This window comes from Juglans regia, chromosome 8 (genome assembly GCF_001411555.2).
Source record: "Juglans regia cultivar Chandler chromosome 8, Walnut 2.0, whole genome shotgun sequence".
Lineage (NCBI taxonomy): Eukaryota > Viridiplantae > Streptophyta > Magnoliopsida > Fagales > Juglandaceae > Juglans > Juglans regia.
Genome location: NC_049908.1, coordinates 9,065,471 through 9,084,839, shown reverse-complemented (window position 1 = coordinate 9,084,839; position 19,369 = coordinate 9,065,471). Strand labels below are relative to the sequence as shown.

The 19,369-nt window shown below is 38.2% G+C and overlaps 1 protein-coding gene across 1 annotated transcript; it reads left to right on the top strand.

Annotated features, from left to right (window-relative positions):
* The first annotated feature begins 9,385 nt into the window (after positions 1-9,385).
* Positions 9,386-10,708, top strand: LOC118349177. The gene has a single exon (XM_035692750.1). It carries the CDS (start codon positions 9,386-9,388, stop codon positions 10,706-10,708), a length of 1,323 nt encoding a protein of 440 aa, XP_035548643.1.
* The last annotated feature ends 8,661 nt before the right edge of the window (positions 10,709-19,369 follow it).

Genomic DNA, 19,369 nt, shown 5'->3' with positions numbered 1-19,369 from the left:
TTCTGCCGCTTCACACATCACAGTTACTTCGGAACACTGTTCCACAGTTCCCGACACTACTCACCACGCTCTACGCCCATCAACCACACAACCATCTTTATCTTTGCGACACACACGATGAATCGCTGCGCCTCATGGAGTATGTTCCACGTGTACTCCCTCAATACACTCTACAACCCATCATCATATGGTGCATCACTCCACCACATGGAGTACACTCCATATGTACTTCCTTCACACACGCTACGCCTCACAGAGTACACTTCATATGTACTCTTCCCATTCCACCTTACGCCAGGATGGTTTATTTTACATATACTCTCCATATCCAACACTATGCCACAAGAGTACACTTTACGTGTACTCTCTTCTCAATCCACACGACGCCACATCATAACTACAACACATACTTTACAACCACACTTCTCAGTACAGTCCACAACACTACACATCATACAACATAAATACGCCCAACACTTCACTGCATGGCACATCACAATTACTAACAACATAGTCCACAACCTAACCAACCAACTAATATAAATAACAAGGGATAGAGGGTTATACCATCGTCGGGGTTGACTCGTGCGTTTTTTGCTGAACGTCACGGTTGATAATGTCGGAAGGGTCGTACGTGGCGGCTAACCCAAGTACAGTGGCTGTTTGGGTCTTTAAAGATGGCTACAGGTGTGGATATATGCGTAGGAGGGTTGGGTCGTGGTCCTAGGGTGGTGGTCTCATCGTGGTGCCGAGGTGGCACACGTCGGAGACACGGCAGCTCATGTTGGAGTTTAGGTCTTGGGTCTCAAGCCATGGAAAATAGAGGGGGAGCTTGGCTGGTCATGGCTAGCCATGGAGGAGTTCAGGAGGTTGCTGGTGGAGAGCTATGGTGACGAGGTGGAGGCAGCCTACGACGGTGAATGTAACCGTGAGTGGATGGAGAGTCCATGAGAGAGTGAGAGATAGTGGGGGAGCTAGGTGGCTTGGCTAGACATAGGGGTGGCTAAGGGAGGTTGCCGGTGGGAAGGGAAGCCTTTGGTGGTGGTGCAGTGGCCGTGGGAGGCAGAGCTCAGCCGTGGGTATGGAGGAGCTCCGTGCAGCTGAGGAAAGGGCTACCGACTTCGGGTCAAAGGGAGGAGGAGGGGGGAGGTCAGGGGGAGCTTATGGTGGTGCTCGGTGGTCGTGGGTGGCCGTGTATGGCGGCGCAAGGAGGAGATAATGGATGAAACCCATTTTGGTTGGGGCTACCATAGGAGGAGAGAGAGGGTTGCGTGGGGTTCACCGATGGTGGGAAGATGCTCACCGGCATGAGGAGAAGACGCCGTCAGTGGCGGTGAGGCTGGATGGCATGCGACGGTGCTGGGCTGGAGGAGAAGAGAATCGAGTGAGAGGGAAGGGGTTTCCATCGGGCTCAAGGGGAGAGGGAGGAGAGAGAGAAGGAAGGGAAAAGTGAGGGAGAAAGAGAGAGGGTCTGGGTTTTAATCCTAACCCTTTATCTTGGGATCTTCAAAATGATCTAACAGTGGATGATTAAAACACTGATTTGAAAATGCGTAAACATTAACTTAATTAAAAGCATTGAGAGTAATAAAGGTAGAATATTATTTAAACTAAACTTTAGTTTATAAAATAATATTCCTTCATCATTAATAAAATGATGAAGTCTTATTTAATATCTTTAAAAGAATAAAATCATTTAATTAATTAGAGTTTTCAACATAATTCAAATCCCATAATATTTTAAATAACTGAAATTATTTTAATAATTGATATTAAAATGATTTCCAACAATTATAATATTTTTGGAGTTCTTAAAAAATATTATAAATGTCTTATTTAAAATCAAGTTTAGTTCAATAACACTGGAAATACCTCATATAAATATTTTCAGTGAATTTAAAACACTGAGCGTACTTTAGAAATTACATAATATCTTTAAAAACAAGCCATTGAGATTCGACATGCATAACAAAACTCGCAGTCGGTAGAGAGAAGAGCAGAGTGTTACATAATTTCCGTGCTAAAAACTTGCTTACTTCAGAAGAAATGAGCGGGGTATTATAAGAAACCACCCTCGTGGGAGTTTTTCCCCTGCATGACGGAAGCCACCAACCATTGCCTAACCCTATGTGAAACCGTAAACCACCATAGGCTAGCCCTTGTTTCAAGCACTAAAAATATAGCAAAAACCATACCCACTTCCACACCAAAATCACCCTTTGTTTCACCGTTCTGACCACCAACTGCTGTGGGTTAGCCACTGCCGTAGTCAGTTATGCACCCCCAACCCCAAGGTCCCTCTTAGAGTCCTCATAGTCACACCTCCATTTCCGACCATCAGCACCGTAAGCCTCCCTCTCTCTCTCTCTCCCTCTCTCTCTCTCTCTCTCTCTCTCTCAGTGCCCTCTCTTCATGAGCACCACTGTCCACCCCACCCAGACCCGTCACGGCTCCCTCACTCTTGGTGAGTTGTGGACTATTGCCCCGGGTCGCACGTTGGTTCCTCCCATAAGCCATTGTTTCCCTCTAGTGTTTTAGTTCCAGTTTTTCACATACAAGTCTTCCTCATTACCAAAATGCCCTTATTTTTTTCAATTGGGTTTGGCTGTTTTGTTTACGTAGTATTTTTATATTTTAAGTGGGCTCAATTTATTTTAAAATAGTCCAGAAACTTTATTTTTTTTACAGCAAATATTTAAGAGATTTAATTATATTGTTAAGCATTAATTTTTATAATTTTAATTTTAGAAGTGAACAGTAACCGTGTAATGTTATTTTGAACACTATAATTCTAATCTAGTTTATTTTTATCAAATGAAATTTTATTATTTATTGTAATATATTTTTGGTATAATTATATTATCTAGTATTAAATTTTATAGTTTGATTTCACTGATAAATAAGTTACATTTTATATCTTAGTCGGAGAAATTAAGTGGATATTGATGGATTTGGGAATGATGGTATCTTAGGGTTATGAGAATTTTAGGTATTGAGGAATTAAAATAGGTTAATTATAGCATTTCAGGTTTAAATATCGAAATACGTATTCGACTGGAAATTTACAAGAATTACGTGATTATTTTTATAGGTGACGATTGATTTTCATTCAATACTGTTGTGGAGAATTCCTGAAAAGCTAAAAAGTCTAGGTAAGCGGAGTTCATATACTAGTTTTGCATAAAAGAAATGAAATGAGATTGACTTTGAAAATATACATGTTTCTTTTTGAAAAAAAATCTGAAAACGACATCAGATGTTTGTTCTGCATATGCATAAATTTTATATAAGAGAAAGTATTTTCAATATGATTGGTGTAGATATAAGCTAATTTTGTACATTTTGTTTCTGAACTATGCAAAAAGAGTGAATATGAACATCTAAAAGTTTTTGCTATAAATTAATGAGGATGTTTTGATTCTGTTTATTTGAACATGTGAAATGATCTAAAACTATTCAGTATTTTGTTTTGATATGATGTGTCATCTAAAAACCTTAGCATGAAGTTCTGATTCTATATCTGAATGTGATTTGGTTCCGATGTTGTTCCATTATGTTTCTGTTAAGGCTCAGCCATGGGTATAATGATGGTTTATAACTCTACCACAGGAGTAAAACATGGTATACAACCCAGCCACAGATATAATGGTGGTTTATAACCCTACCACTGGTGTGAAACATGGAATACGACCCAGCCACGAGTATACTAGTGGTTTATAACCCTACCATGGGGGTGAAATATGGAATACGGCCCAGCCACGGGTATAGTAGTGGTTTATAACCCTACCACAGGGTGAAATATGGTATACGACCAAGCCACGGGTATAATGGTGGTTTATAACCCTACCACGGAGGTGAAACACGGTATACGACCCAACCACGGGTATAATGGTGGTTTATAACCCTACCACGAGGGTTAAACATGGTATTTGTCCTGATGTGTCGCTATGAGATGATATGAATATAATGTTTCAGATTGGATATGCCTAAGGATTTTTGAATAAGAAAGTTTTTGTGAAAGCTTCGCTTTGACTTTTTGATAATGTGTTTCAATATGTGCATTCTAAAAGTTAATATGTTGTTTCTGCATTTTGAACGTAAATGTTTTGTTCTGCATACCGAACTTTATAAACGATCATGTTTACATGCTAGTATATGGTCTCTGCTTGCTGAGTTGTTGATAACTCACCCCTTAATCTTCATCGAAGAGTAGGCTTCGGCGGTTATTAAATATAAGTCGACCTTCTGTGGTGGCTCTTTTAGAACCTTTTCTTTGTGAGAATAAATGTCGCCAGTGAGCAAGATGGATGAAGTTGTCTAATTTTGTTAATAATGTGGAAGTTGGGGGGAGGATTTGGCTTTTTTGGGATGATGATCTTGAGTTTAAATTATTGTCGATGACGGATCAAGCTTTAAGTGGCTGGTTTACGCTTGGTAGTGTACAGATTCTTGGTACGTTCGTTTATGCCAATTTTTTCCGTACTAAGAGATTGGAGTCATGGGATTTTTTGTGTAATCAAGACCCGTGTAATTGTCCATGGTTTATTAGGGGTGATTTTAATATTATCTGTGGGAGTGAGGATAAAGTTGGTGGTATTATGTGGGCTCCCCGAGCAAAAGCTGAGTTTAATGATTGTATTCAAAATTGTGGTTTGATTGATTTGCCTTATATAGGAAATTGATTGTCTTGGTGTAATGGTAGACTTGGTGAGAGGCGTATTTGGGCAAGATTGGATAGAGTTTTGGTAAATATGCCTTTTATTAATTTATGGGGTGATGTGCATGTTGAATATCTTCCGAAAACTTCTTCGGATCATTCGCCGATGCTAGTGTCCTCGGGTGGTGAGCAAAATATGATCGTTAGACCATTCCGGTTTCAACGAATGTTGGGAACTCATGAGAGATTTCTTCCCTTGAATAAGGGGGTGTGGGATGTTGTTGTAGATGGTTGACCAATATTCCAGATTAGTAAGAAATTAAAAACATTGAAAGCTGTTTTGAGGAAATGGAATGTGGAGGTATTTGGGAGAGTTGATGTTGAACTAAAAAAGATGGAAAATCGTATAGTTGGTTTGGAGCAATTATTGCTGAATGATTATTCTTCTCATATTGAAGATGAGTTGTTAAGCCGTAAACAAAGACATTTGGAATGGTTACATAGAAAGGAAATTTTGGTTTGTCAAAAGTCCCATGTTAAATGGTTAACGAAGGGGGATTCGAATACTAGCTTTTTTCATGCAACGATGGGTATTAAAAAGAAGAACAAAAGGGTTGAGAAGATGCGATTGGAAAATGGTTTGCTTCTAGAATCTGTTGAAGACGTGCAGAATGGAGCGGTGGCTTTTTTCTAGGAATTATTGGCTACGGACGAAATTTGTTTGGAGGAAGATGCAATGATGTTGTTGACGCCGATTATTTCAGAGGAAGAAAATGAAGTTTTAACTGCAAGACCTTCAATGGAAGAGGTAAAATCTGCACTTTGGTCTATTCCTTTGGATAGTAGTCTGAGACCGGATGGTTATTTAGCTAGTTTTTTTATTCTTGTTTGGGAAATTGTTAAGCTATCAACATTTTATGGTGTGACTAACCTGGTGCTCATTCCTAAGGTTGATGAACTTGTAGATTTCTGCCAATTCCGGCCTATTAGCCTATGTTCAGTGCTTTATAAAATTTTGTCAAAGATAATGGTGTTCCGATTGGCTCCTTTGCTGCATAAAATTATTTCTCAAGAGCAATCTGCATTTATTAGGGGGAGAAGTATTTTTGATAATATAGCTATTGCACAGGAGATGGTTCAGGGGATGAACCAGAAGGCGAGAGGAGGAAATGTTATGGTTAAATTGATATGCCCAAGGTGTATGATAGGGTCAATTGGGGTTATTAATGGAGGTTTTGAAAAAGTTGGGTTTCTCGAATAAATGGAGGAATATGTTTTTTAATTGTATTTCTTCTCCATACTTCTAAGTTATGTTAAATGGATGTTCTCGAGAATTGTTTATGGCTTAAAGGGGGTTTCGTCAAGGTGATTTTCTTTCACCATATTTGTTTATCTTATCAAATGAGGTGCTTTCACGAATGTTAAATAGGGAGTATCAATTGGGAAGGATTAAGCATTTCAATTCTTGTGGAGGTACCATGATTATTCATTTGTTATATGCGGGTGATCTACTGATTTTTTCTAATGGGGTAAATCCTCGATTAAAAGACTTTTGGAGGCAACTCACACTACAAAAAAACAACCATTTGACAGAATTTATACTAATGGCGTTTATGTAAATGCCGGTAAAAATAGTGATTTGCCGACGTATTGTTTATACATTGATAATTAGTGGCGCATATGCCTATACGCCGGTACTTAAATATACATTTGCCGATGTTTGCATACACATCTTCGTTTATATTACCAGTGGTTATAGATATGCCAGAACAATAGTCTTTTATCGACGTTTCATTTTCACGCCAGTAATTAAATACCTATTTACCAGCGTTTGCATAAACGTTAGTAAAATATAGAGGATTTAACGGCATTTATATTAGTGGCGTCTATAGATATACGGCGAAAATAGAAATTTAATGACGTTTCATTTTTACGCCAATAATTTAATATACATTTGTCGGCGTTTGCACAAACGTCAATAAAGTAGAGAGGATTTAGCGGCATTTAGATTAGTAGCGCTTATTGATATGCTGTGAACATAGAAATTTAACGACGTTCCATTTTTACGCCGGTAATTTAATATACATTTGTCAGCGCTTGCATAAACGTCAATAAAGTATAGAGATTTAGCGACGTTTAGATTAGCATCACTTATTGATATGCCGAAAAAATAGAAATTTATCGATGTTTTATTTTCACGCCAGTAATTAAATATATATTTTTTGGCGTTTACATAGACGTTAGTAAAGTATAGAGGATGTAGCAGCATTTATATTACTGGCGTTTATACAAATGCCGGTAAATGGACATTTAATTACGTTTCGCTTTGAAGCAGCTTATAGTTAAATATACATTTATCGACGTTTGCATAAATGTAAGTTAAAAAATATCATTTTTTCCACCTTTTACATTACTCATGCATGAAATTAGAAAGAAGATATATGAAGGCTAACCTACGTGAAGGGAAAAAAAAAACAAAACAAGAAGCCCAAATCTCAAGCTTTTCAAGCACTATATAAAATACCAGATGCTCTATACATGTTCGACAGTAGAAAAAGTTCTCTCGACCTTAGGAGCGGACAGATTAACGAAGAGAGGAAATCTAACTCCAGTTTTTGCATATATTTACATCCTGTGAGAAGTATAATTTTTATTTGTGTTTAGTTTCTTTTAAATTATTTATGTCCAGATTTTAATGTTTATCTTCATGAACATGTTTTAGCAAAAACTTTTATGTTTATTTACGTTCAAAATTTAGAGTTTATTTTCATAAACTTGACTACCAGGATACCAGAAGAATTACGTAATTAAGCAACATAACTCTAGCTATAACACCCAGGCTAAGCACTAAGTCCCGATCTATAATTTTTTTTTAAGTTATTACATATGGGAAATCTATTTGATATTTATTGGGTAGATTTTGAATAGGCCACTGGCCCAAAGTTTTTATTACGATGGGATATGAATTTTTATTAGGTTTGATCATTAGGTTATAAAGTTATTTAAGGGACTAAATGAGATCTTTTTATGTTCGAATTGGCCCGAAAAATTTACAAGACGAGATTTGGTTAATTTAGAATTTGAGTTTAGGCCCATTAATATTTATTAAATACTTGATTTAGAAAATTTTGGACAAGCCGAATAGATTATGGTATGTGGTAACGGACAAACCAATTTGTTAATTCTATACAATATCAAAGACATAGGCTCAAACACTTTGAAATGGACTCAAAAAGCCCAAGCCGTGGGAACAAAGGATCAAACTCCATGCCATGTTCGTCTCCACATTCATGCATGCACGTCTCTTTCATTTGTTTCTCTAGGGTTTTTATCAAGTCTTTTTTTTTCCCTTCCGTTACATGAGTATCACACACAAAGTACCCTCCCGTAAACCACCTTCAACCTAGGTTACACCTGCCGCCGCATGAGTTGTAATGAGCTGCCAAGCACTACCCAAGCCCCACCGCGAGCCACCCTATACTACGAACAATGTCTCGGTCGAATCCCGCTCTCCAGCCTTCGCCCACGTCCAAACTCTAGCCCAGTTGCACCACAGCCTCTGCTTAGCATCATCGTAGACCCACGCCACCCAAACACAGCCCAACACCACCCTAGAAACCCAGCACAGCCCAACATCACCCCAGAACCACCCAACTCCTCTGTTTCACTCATAAAAAATAGAGTGTGCATTCCACAGTACCGTGAGACACAAACCATGCCGCCAGCCTCCTCCAAGCCGTTGCCACTTTGCCAGAGATCACCATCGGTCACCTTCATGCCACCCCTAAGCCGCCGTGTTCCTTTCAGTGTTCCTCTCGATAAGCCACGGTATCCTCCCTGTCTCTCTCTCTTTCTCCCACCACGTTCTCTCTCTCTTTCTCTCATCACTTTCTTTCTCTCTCACCCCCATAGTGCGCTTCCGCTGCTCCCAGCCGCGTTGCATTCAAAATTCAGTTGCTACCGCTCGTGCTCCTCGCAGTAAGCCTTTGCGCAACCTGTGCTTATACACGAAACAATTCATTTTAATGTTTCAAATAAAAACTCTTGTTTTCGAAAAGCATACATAAACCAAAAATGCCTGTATTAAGTGATTCCAAAAATTATAGATCAGTAAATTTGGCGTCTTAGAGAAGGAATTGTCTAGTTCTGGAGAGATAAGTGATTGAAGTCTGGTGTATTGGCTAAGGTGCTCCCTATTAATGGTTGTCCGAAATTATTAGTAAAATGTTAGTCTTGCGCCATCAGTAATTTTCCAGTACTTTCCCTTCAAACTATACACAAGAAACACTTTGATTTAGACTTAATGGCATCCCCATGCAAGCACAAGTATTTGTATATGTTTAAAGGCATGATTATTACATTTATAACATTCTATTTATAAGCCGCATATATAATCGTTCCGATTCTACTTCTGAATGTGTGGTTTTGGTTGGCCTTCATTTAATGATGGGTCTTGTTTATTTTGATTGGGCTTGATGCTAAGATCAGCCTATCATTTATGTGGGCCTTTGTGGTTGTAATGCACACACTTTCCCTAAGATGCAGTTATTCATTTGCAATAATTTCGATACAAATAGTATATATTGTAGGTTTTCTAGCTAGATTAGTTGCAGTAGTAATTTTGTTAATCCCAATTCTTCTTCTTTTTTCTTAACAGGTCCATCTTAATCCTAAAATAACTTTATTTCTTAACTTCCCAATTACACTATCATTTAACTCAATAGCAATATGGAGAAGAAAAGTTGGATGACAATGCGTCGAAGTATGAAAGAATATGTTGATGGTGTTAATGAGTTTTTAAATTTTGCAAGTGACAACACATGTATTGATGGGCTAATCGGTTCCCCATGTAAAAAGTGTTGGTTGTCTAAGTATTTCAAGGTCGATATGGTACACGACCACTTGATTTATTATGGAATTTGTCAGGGTTACACAATTTGGCATGCTCATGGTGAGAAGGTAAATTCTACGCCTAATGTTGGTACTAATACCCCTGTCAATGATGAGCAAAGCCAAGAAGGACCTAGTGACATGCATACAATGTTGCAAGACATTTTTCCTATGTTTGCACCTGGAGTGGTTGGAGGTGTTCTTGAAATGGGTGTGGAAGCTGAAGCGGTAGATGACAATTCTCAAGGTCCCAATAAGGGTGTTCAAAAGTTTTATAACATGTTGAAAGATGCTGATGAGACATTATATGAAGGGTGTACAAAACATAGTAGGTTTAGTGCTATTGTACGTTTGTGGAATATGAAATGTTTAGGCGGATGGAGTAACAATAGCTTTGTAGAGCTTCTTGAATTTCTAAACGAGTTACTTCCATCGGGAGCATCGTTACTTAAGAATACATATGTGGCTGAAAAGTACATGAGTGACTTAGAGCTTGAATGCGTAAAAATCCTAGTATGTCCTAACGGTTGTATATTGTTTCGGAAGAATAATGAAAATAGAGAAACATGTATGTTTTGCCAAACTTCAAAATGGAAGCAAAATACTGATACAAATAGAAGGAATAAAAGAAGCCCAGCAAATGTTTTACATTGGTTTCCTTTGAAGTCAAGATTGCAAAGATTTTTTATGTCATCGAAAACTGCTTCACACATGAAGTGGCATGCTGAAGGTCGAACAAATGATGGTGTATTACGCCATCTAGCTGATGGGATAGCTCGGAAGATGTTTCACTCACAACACAATGATTTTGCATCTGACCCACGCAATGTCAGACTTGGATTAGCTGTAGATGGATTTAATCATTTTGGTAACATGAGCATTTATCACAGTACTTGTCCAGTTATGCTAATACTTTATAACTTGCCACCTTGGATGTGCATGAAACAATTGACTTTCATGTTATCATTGATAATCTCAGGCCCATCTTCACCCTCTATGAAAATAGATGTGTGCCTCGAGCCTTTAATAGCAGAACTGAAGGAATTATGGGAGGTCGGATCACTGACCTACGATGCTTGCTCTAAAAGAATGTTTACGATGTGTGCAGTCTTGATGTGGACAATCAATGACTTTCCTTCATATGGTGATTTGTCTGGATAGAGTACGAAAGGTCATTTTGCGTGTCCATGTTGTGTGGATAATATGTGGCATAAATCTTCTATGTTTTTCTCTTCTAAGTTTTCTATGGCAAGGAAAGTGGACTTAAAAAGAATTTCTGGTTTTAAGGAAGGTGTGTGGCCTTGTACTTTTTGAGAATTCCATTGCATGTGGGGAGAATGAGACTTCGAATGTTTGATCCAATGATTGTGAAGATTCAAAAGAAGTTAATGGGTTGGAAAGGTAAACTTCTCTCTTTTGGTGGAAAATTGTTTTAACTAAGCATGTCTTGAATAGTATGTCAATTCACATGTTTTTAGTTTTGAATTTACCAAAGGGAGTTTTGTCGGCTTTGAAGGGGATTTTCTCTAATTTTTTTATGGGGATCATCTTTAGATAATAAAAAAAGGAAGTGGATTTTATGGCAAAAGATTTGTTTGCCAATTGAAGAAAGGGGCTTGGGATTCGGGATTTGTCTTTGCTTATGAAGTTTGCTTGGAAATTGTAGCAAGGTAATTCCTTATGGGCTAATTTTTTTCACTACTAAATATGTGGGGGATAAGCACATTTATTCTGTTAAGAATTTGAGGAGGGGATCTCGTTTCTAGAAGGGAGTTATGAGGTTAATACCAATTGTGATGGAAAATTCTAGATAGATTATTCGTAAAGGGGAGACCAGCTTCTGGTTCGACAACTGGTTGGGTGATGGGATTTTGGCAGATTTTGCTTTCGTGAGAGGTGACCCTGACTTGCAAATAAAATTTATTTGGGATGAAGTTGGGTGGAATGTAGAAAGGCTTTGGGGTTTGGTCTCCAAGCAAGTGGTGGAAAGAATTATACGGTCGAATATAAGAGTGAAGGAGGGAGAGGATATGTGCGTATGGGTTTCATCGGTTGATGGAAGGTTTTCTACTAAATCTGCTCGGCAGATCGTGAGGAAGAGAGGAATTTTGTGTCCTTGCCGTAGGTGGTTGTGGCACGAGGGGTTCCCAAGAAAATGTCATTTTGTTGTTGGAGCGCTAGAAGGAAATCTTTACCAATAGATGAGGCCATTATGCAATTGGGTATTCTGCTAGTATCCAAATGTACTTGATGTGCAAAGCCAAAGGTGAAGACTTTAGTCCATGTTCTTTGTGAGGGAGAGGGGCTGAAAAAAGTCTGGAACCATTTTGCGGTGATTTGTGGGATTCGGTGGCCATGGGTTCTTACTTGGGATGGGATGATGGTGTTATGGTGGAGGCGTGCGACTTATTCTTTGCAGGTTGGTTGGATCCGTGGTGTGTTGCCCATCATTATTTCTTGGGCTCTTTGGAGGGCTAGATGTGCTTCTCGGATGGAGGGTATTAATTTTGATTGGAGGGAAATGTTGAGAGTAGTGAAAGTGAACTTAAGAGATATGACAAATGGCTTGTGGAAATTTAAGATGATGGGTCCTAATGAATTTTCAGTTTTGCAGGATATTAATTGTCCTATGCTTCCTGTTTGTGATAGATTACCAAGACTAATAGCTTGGAAGCCGCCGGAAAGGGGATTATTTAAACTTAATGTTGATGGTAGTTGTTGTGGGAATCTGGGAAGGTCCGGTAGTGGGGGATTAATTCAGGATTCAAAGGGTAAGGTGTGAGCGGGTTTTGCTCATTTTTATGGGCATGCGACGAATATGATTGCTGAGTGCCTCTTCTTGATGGTCTTCATTTGTGTCAATTTCTTAGGTTGAGAGATTTATTGGTGGAATTTGATTCAAGTGTGGTGATGGGTTGGCTAGCTTCTAGGATATGCAAATATTGGTTTCTTTGGGACTTTTGGGAGGAGATTAAAACTCTTGTGAATGTGCTTAATATTCGATTTCAACATATTTTTAGAGAGGCTAACATGGCAGCAAATATTTTGGCAAAAGAAGGGTTTAGGGTTTTGATGAATTTAAGGTAAATTTTGATGCAACTATTGATAAGGCTAATCGGAAAGTAGGAATTGGAGTTATAATTAGAGATTGGCAGGGGCAAATAATGGCTACAAATTGTTTTAAAAAAATTTAGTGAATCAAATCAACCAATTAAAGCTGAAAGTACGACTTTGTGGAACGCAGTGGAGCTTTGTTTTGATATGGGTCTCAGGAAAGTCATATTTGAAGGAGATGCTTTAATGGTAGTAAGGGCTATTCAGAGTAAAGAAAAGTGCTTCATATGGTATGGGCAAATAATTAAAGATCTGAAACTAGTTTTCAGAAACTACCAGGAATGGTGCCTTAGATTTATATACATAAAAGGAAATTTGGTTGCACAATTAGCTAAGTTTGCCTTACAACACCAAGGGGATTGATTATTATTGGATGGAAGAGGTTCCTGATGTTATTTATAGACAGATTATGTAATGTCTCCGAATTTAATGAAAAGTACGTTTCTTGAGTTTCAAACAATATATATATATAAATATATATATATATATATATATATATATATATATATTATAAGCCAGGTTTTAAAGAAATGGAAACACTACACTAATAATTTCAATGGAAACTTTTTACACACCTTTATTGATTCTTTGCAGAATGTTTTTATACAAGTCTGAAATTCTATCTAAGGAAATATACAACCTTTATGACTTATTACATATTGTTAAATATAGAAACGTATAAGCATGATTTTCTCAATACTTATTGCAGAATATTCACACGGATTTCAGCTGAGAAGATTCCTTTGTGATTGGATTGTGATCTGTGTCAATATCGTAGGCCCCCGCAAGATTGTGCTACCATCAGCAAGACCAATCTTGTTTCTCAGAAACTCTATACGCTGCCTTGATAGTAGCTTTGTCATTAAATCAGCAAGTTGATCTTGAGTATACACATGACTGACATTGAGTGTCCCTTTTTGAACTAAATCACACATAGAGTGAAGATCAATTTGAATATGTTTCATTCTTGAATGTTGAACAGGATTGAAACTTAGATGAGTGGCACCAAGATTGTCACATAGAAGAGAAGGTGGTCCCTTGAGTGGAAAACCAAGTTCATAAAAGAGAGCTAGAAGCCATATAGTTTTAGCTACTGCATTTCGAAAAGCACGGTATTCAGCTTCCGTGGAGGAATGTGCAACCGCACGTTGTTTTTCAGAGCTCCATGAGATCAGATTGGAATCCAAAAATGTGATATAAGTCGATATTGAAGTAGCTATATGTGGTTAAAGACGGAGAAGCAGATTGTTTTAGGTGAATCCCATGGAAAATTGTTTGCTTGAGATATCGAAGAAGTTGCTTTGCTGTTGTCCAATGTGTGATTGTCGGCTTGTGCATGAACTGTGACAGCTTATTGACCACAAAAGAGATATCTGGATAGGTCAAGGATAGATACTATAGGCTGCCAATTACACGTCCAAACTCATTGCTATCAACTGTAACAGTGCCATCTATCAATTTGAGAGAGTTACTGGTTGAAAGAGGTGTTGAAACATCTTTTGCACCATCCATATTTGTGGATTTTAAGAGATCATGCACATACTTGTGTTGAGACAAGAATAGACCTTCACAGGTTGGAATAACTTCTACTCCCAAAAACAAATTAAGAAAACCCATATCCTTCAAGGAAAACTGAGCACCAAGTTTCTAAATAATAAAGGCCACAAAGGATTTATCATTTCCTGTAATAACAAGATCATCGACACAGACAAGAAAATAACATGTTATTGAAGCATGTTGATATATAAACAGTGAAGAATCAGCCTTTGAATTGTGAAAATCAAGTTCGATTAGAGCATTCTTCAAGGCTGAATACCATTCCCGAGAAGCTTGTTTAAGCCCATAAATAGCTTTTCTTAACATGCACACATGATCAGGTTTGGACATATCTTTAAAGTCCGGAGGTTGCATCATATACATTGTTTCAGTCAATGGGTCATGCAAAAATGTATTGTTAACACCCATTTGTCTTAATTCCCATCCATGCATAACAACTATGATTAATACTGACCATATTGTTGTCAACTTGACAAGGGGGCTGAAAGTTTCTTTGTAAGCAAGTCCAGGACGTTGATTATACCCCTTGGCAATAAGCCGTGCTTTGAATCTATCAACAGAATCATCAGCTTTCTTTTTTATTCTAAACACTCATTTACATCCCACTGGATTAGATTTTTCAGGTAGAGGAACCAAATTCCAAGTTCCATGTCGCATAAGAGTAGTGAGCCCACTAGATATAGCATGCCATTGAGGGTAAGATACAGCATGACTGACACCCGTTGGTTCAAGGAATGATGGGAGAGGATGTTTAGTAACTGTGTGCACTTGTTTTGGTTTGAAGATATTGCTCATTGACTGTGTGGTCATTTGATGGGTTCGAGAATGTGGAATTTCTGGCTGAACAGGACCCGTAGGTGCAGATATTTCAGATGATGCATGAGGAATTGATGGTGGTGTCTGTGTGGGTATGACATTGAAATCCGGATTGGTGGATTGACAATTTGAACGTAAATCGCTAGGACCTAGGGCAACAGGTGAGTGTGTGAAATCTTGAGAAGAAAGAGGGGAAATGATACCTGAAGGTGGTGCGACAACAACGACAACAGTTTCTGTGAGCACTAGTGGCGTTGATGAAGGAGATGAGTCACCCATGGGCACGGGAGCAGAGTGCACAGTTTTGAGAAGGAAATGGCATGGATCCTATGAAGAAGACAAAGGAAAAAATGTTTGTGAAGATGGGCTTTCGTGGGCGGGTGGGCCGTGCATGGGTGTTGGGCTTTGCATTTCATCAAATGTCACATGCCGTGATATGTACATTCGATTTGTTGTGGGATCCATGCATTTATATGAATTTTTAGTTCAAGAGTAGCCAAGGAAAATGCACGGAATGGACTTGGGCTGAAGTTTGTGAGTGTTATAAGGTCGGGTGAAAGGATATCAAAGGCACCCAAATTTTCATAGTTTAAGATAACTGAGCTTTTGACCAAAAAGAGCCTCAAAAGGTGATTTAGTTTGTAAAAGGGAAGTGGGTTGGCGATTTATGATATATGTGGCTGTTTGAAAGCATGAGGCCAATATGAGAGTGATAGGGAGGCATCATGAAGAAGAGTAAGGCCCATTTCTACAATATGACAATGACGACGCTCTGAAACACCATTTTTTTTGGGTGTGTAGGGAGCAGTGGTGTAATGACTTATACCATGGAGAGAAAGATATTTTTTAAGACTTAAAAATTCACCACCGTTGTCAGAGTATAAAATTTTAATTTTGGTCTTGAAACGAGTTTCAACAAAATTTTTGAATTGTGGAAAAAATTCTAGATACACCGGATTTGGTAGCCATAGAATAAAACCACATGTATTTCGTGAAGTGGTCAGCAAGAATAAGATAATACCTAGATCCATCAAGATCGGTATAATGAGTGGGTCCCCAAACATCGGTGTAAATAATTTCAAGACGTGCAAAACTTTGAAAACTAGTAGAACCAAACGGTTGTTGATATGCTTCATTCATTGAACAAGAAGTACATGAAGAAGGTAATTTTTTTGTGGTGAGCGGCAGGGAAAATTGATTAACAAGATTTTGAACTATTTTAATGGATGGATGTCCAAGCTGCTTATGCCATCCATCAATTGAAGTTCATTCATGCACATTAGCAACCATTTTGGAAGGAGAAGCCACTAGTGATGTCGGAAACATGTAGATGCCAATTTCACATACACCTTTTATTAAGATCGGCCCCGTTCTTTGGTCCTTCACAAGAAAATAAAGTGGATGAAACTCAATAAAAACATTATTTTGACTTGTGAAATGATGCACATAAATTAAATTTTTGTAAATATTGGGAACACAAAGAGTATCACGAAGATAAAATATTTTTTGAGGAGAATGTAAGGCTAATGAACTAATGTGTGAGACTGTCAAACCTGTACCATCACCAAGAACAACTTCATCAGTTCTATCATATTCAGAATGAATGGAAAAATTTGTGAGATCACCAGTGATGTTATGTGAAGCTGCCGAATCCATGAGCCATTTATTTTCACTTGCATGAGAGGTAGCAGTAGAATTACAATCATTTCATTGGACTGCAGTTGGGGGCAGAACTTGGCTGTGTGGCCCAGTTATTCACAAAACTGGCATTTGGGCTGAAAACGCCTATTATTGGAAAGACTCGAGTTGGTTGATCGACACTGATCCTTGTTCTAGCCATTGGACGAGCGAGTTGGACCCTGTTGGCCAAAGGGCCCATTTTGCTTGTTAAAGCCTTTCAGCTGAGACACAGGAGAGAAACCAGTTTTTCTAGTTGTGTAGTTGGCAGCAACAACAAGTTGCTAGGTTGCCATCTCCATCCGACGCAGGTAACTTTTGTGACCAATGAGCAGATCGTGGAGTTCTTCAAACGCAAGAGACTTTTCTCTTACCCGAATAGGAGCTGTGATTTCCCTAAAATCAGGATCTAAGCCATTTAGCACATAAAGGGTGAGATTTTCGTCTTAAATGGGATTATCGATGAGTGCAATCTCATCAGCCAAGGCTTTGATAGCATGTACATAATTAAGAATCGATTGATTCCCTCGCTGGATCAAGGTGAGTTCTTCCTTGAGTTGCATTGCTCTTGTACGAGATCGGCTTGCATACATGTTGTTCAATTTCTTCCATGCCTCATGCGAGGTTTTGCTGTAGCAATGAATGGTGTTATAGTGGTGGATGTGGATGCAAGAATAGCACTAAGAATAAGCTTGTCTTGCCTAACCCAGTGTGTTTTTTAGTTGTAAGATGAGGAAGTGTCATCGAAAGAAGGGCACTGAGACACACCATTGACGTAATCCATGAGGTCATATCCAATGAGTAGTGCTTCAAATTGAGCACGCCATTGTGGGAAGGTTGAGGGTGTAAGTTTCTTATTAATCTGAGCAGTGATGTTAAAAACAGCAAGGGGACTTTCGTTGGATGAGGGAAGCTGAGTGTTTGGGTTAGACATATTTGAATTGAGGATCGGGATCTCGGTGGAGGATGGGTCTTCTGATACCATATAGAAAAGGAAACACTACACGAATAATTTCAATGGAAACTTTTTACACACCTTTATTGATTCTCTGCAGAATGCTTTTATACAAGTCTGAAATTCTATCTAAGGAAATATACAACCTATATGACTTAGAATATACAGCTGTTACATATTGTTAAATATAGAAACGTATAAGCATGATTTTCTCAATACTGATTGCAGAATATTCACACGGATTTCAGCTAAAAAGATTCCTTTGTGATTTGATTGTGATCTGTGTCAATATCCTTAATAGGTTTCGAGTTTTTGTGTGTATGAGTTACTTTATGCTCAAGTTTATGTATGGTGCACACCATCCACATCAATTTTTCTTTTCATTTTTTTTTTGAAACATAACAACTTTCATTCATAAGATTTACTCAATACAATATTTTTCAGCTAGTAGCTTACTAGTAATCATATCAGGCCCATCTTCAATCCAACATTGCATTTCCTCTAATGACAATGCCAGTTTTGCTAAGATATGTGCTATCTCATTTCCAGTTCTTCTTACAAAACTGATCTTTCAGTTATGCAGATCTTTCAAACTCTCTTTGACATCTTGATTAAGCTGCCCATATGTCGTCCAACACATCTCTAAATTCACCACAGCCTCTAAGATAACTTTTGCATCTCCTTCTATAATCACCTTTCTGAATCCCATCTCTAAACACAACTCAATTACTTTCCTAATAGCTGCTGCTTCTACTAGTAATGGTTGAGACAACTAGCACTGTGGTTTACTAAAAGCTACCATTTGTTCTCCATTATGGTCCCTAATGATCATCCCAACACCTACTTTCTAGTTTTTTGAATCTACAGCATCATCAAAATTAACTTTAAACCAACATTCCTCAAGTTTTCTCCATATAACCCACTATGTTATTGGATGTTATTCAGTGTTCCTCATCACCTTCTTCTGTTGAGCATCTTTGAACTCTTTTAATGACAATAGAGCAGATTGAACAATCTGTTTTGGGCCATCAAAATGATTCTAAAAAACTAATCTATTTCTCCTATGCCATATAACTCTTAATATAATTGCTACTTCTTCTAATTTCTCTTGAGACAGCCTTAGATGCATTTTAACCCATAGCTCCATAAAATCCCTAGCCATAACAGACCACTTCTATAAAGCACTTTCCTTTTCTGCCCATACATCACACACAACAAGACATTGACATAGAGCATGTAACACAGTCTCTCTTTCATGGTTACAGATTGGACATAATTCATCTTCAACCACCTTTTTATGCATAAGTGCAACCTTAGTTGGAAGAGCATTCGTGCCCACCCTCCATAAAAAGTGTTTAGTTGCAGAAGGTACATGTAATCTCCACATGGATTTCCACAACCCCTCTACATGCCCCCTTTTGATGATTCTCATTCCCTCCTTAGGCTTAACTTTTTTGCTACATAATAACCACTTTTGACATTATACTTACCATCTTTATTGTATTTCGAGATTAACCTGTCTTCACAATTTCTCTTACTAATTGGGATCCTGCAAATGATTTCAACTTCCTCTTGACAGAAATGATTGTTTATCAAACTCTCATTCCATTACTGCAAACCAGGTAAAATAAGATTACAAACTCTTGCCTCATGTCCCAACTCTAAAACAGGTGATTGCACACATTGAGAAGAAGGTGTTGGTA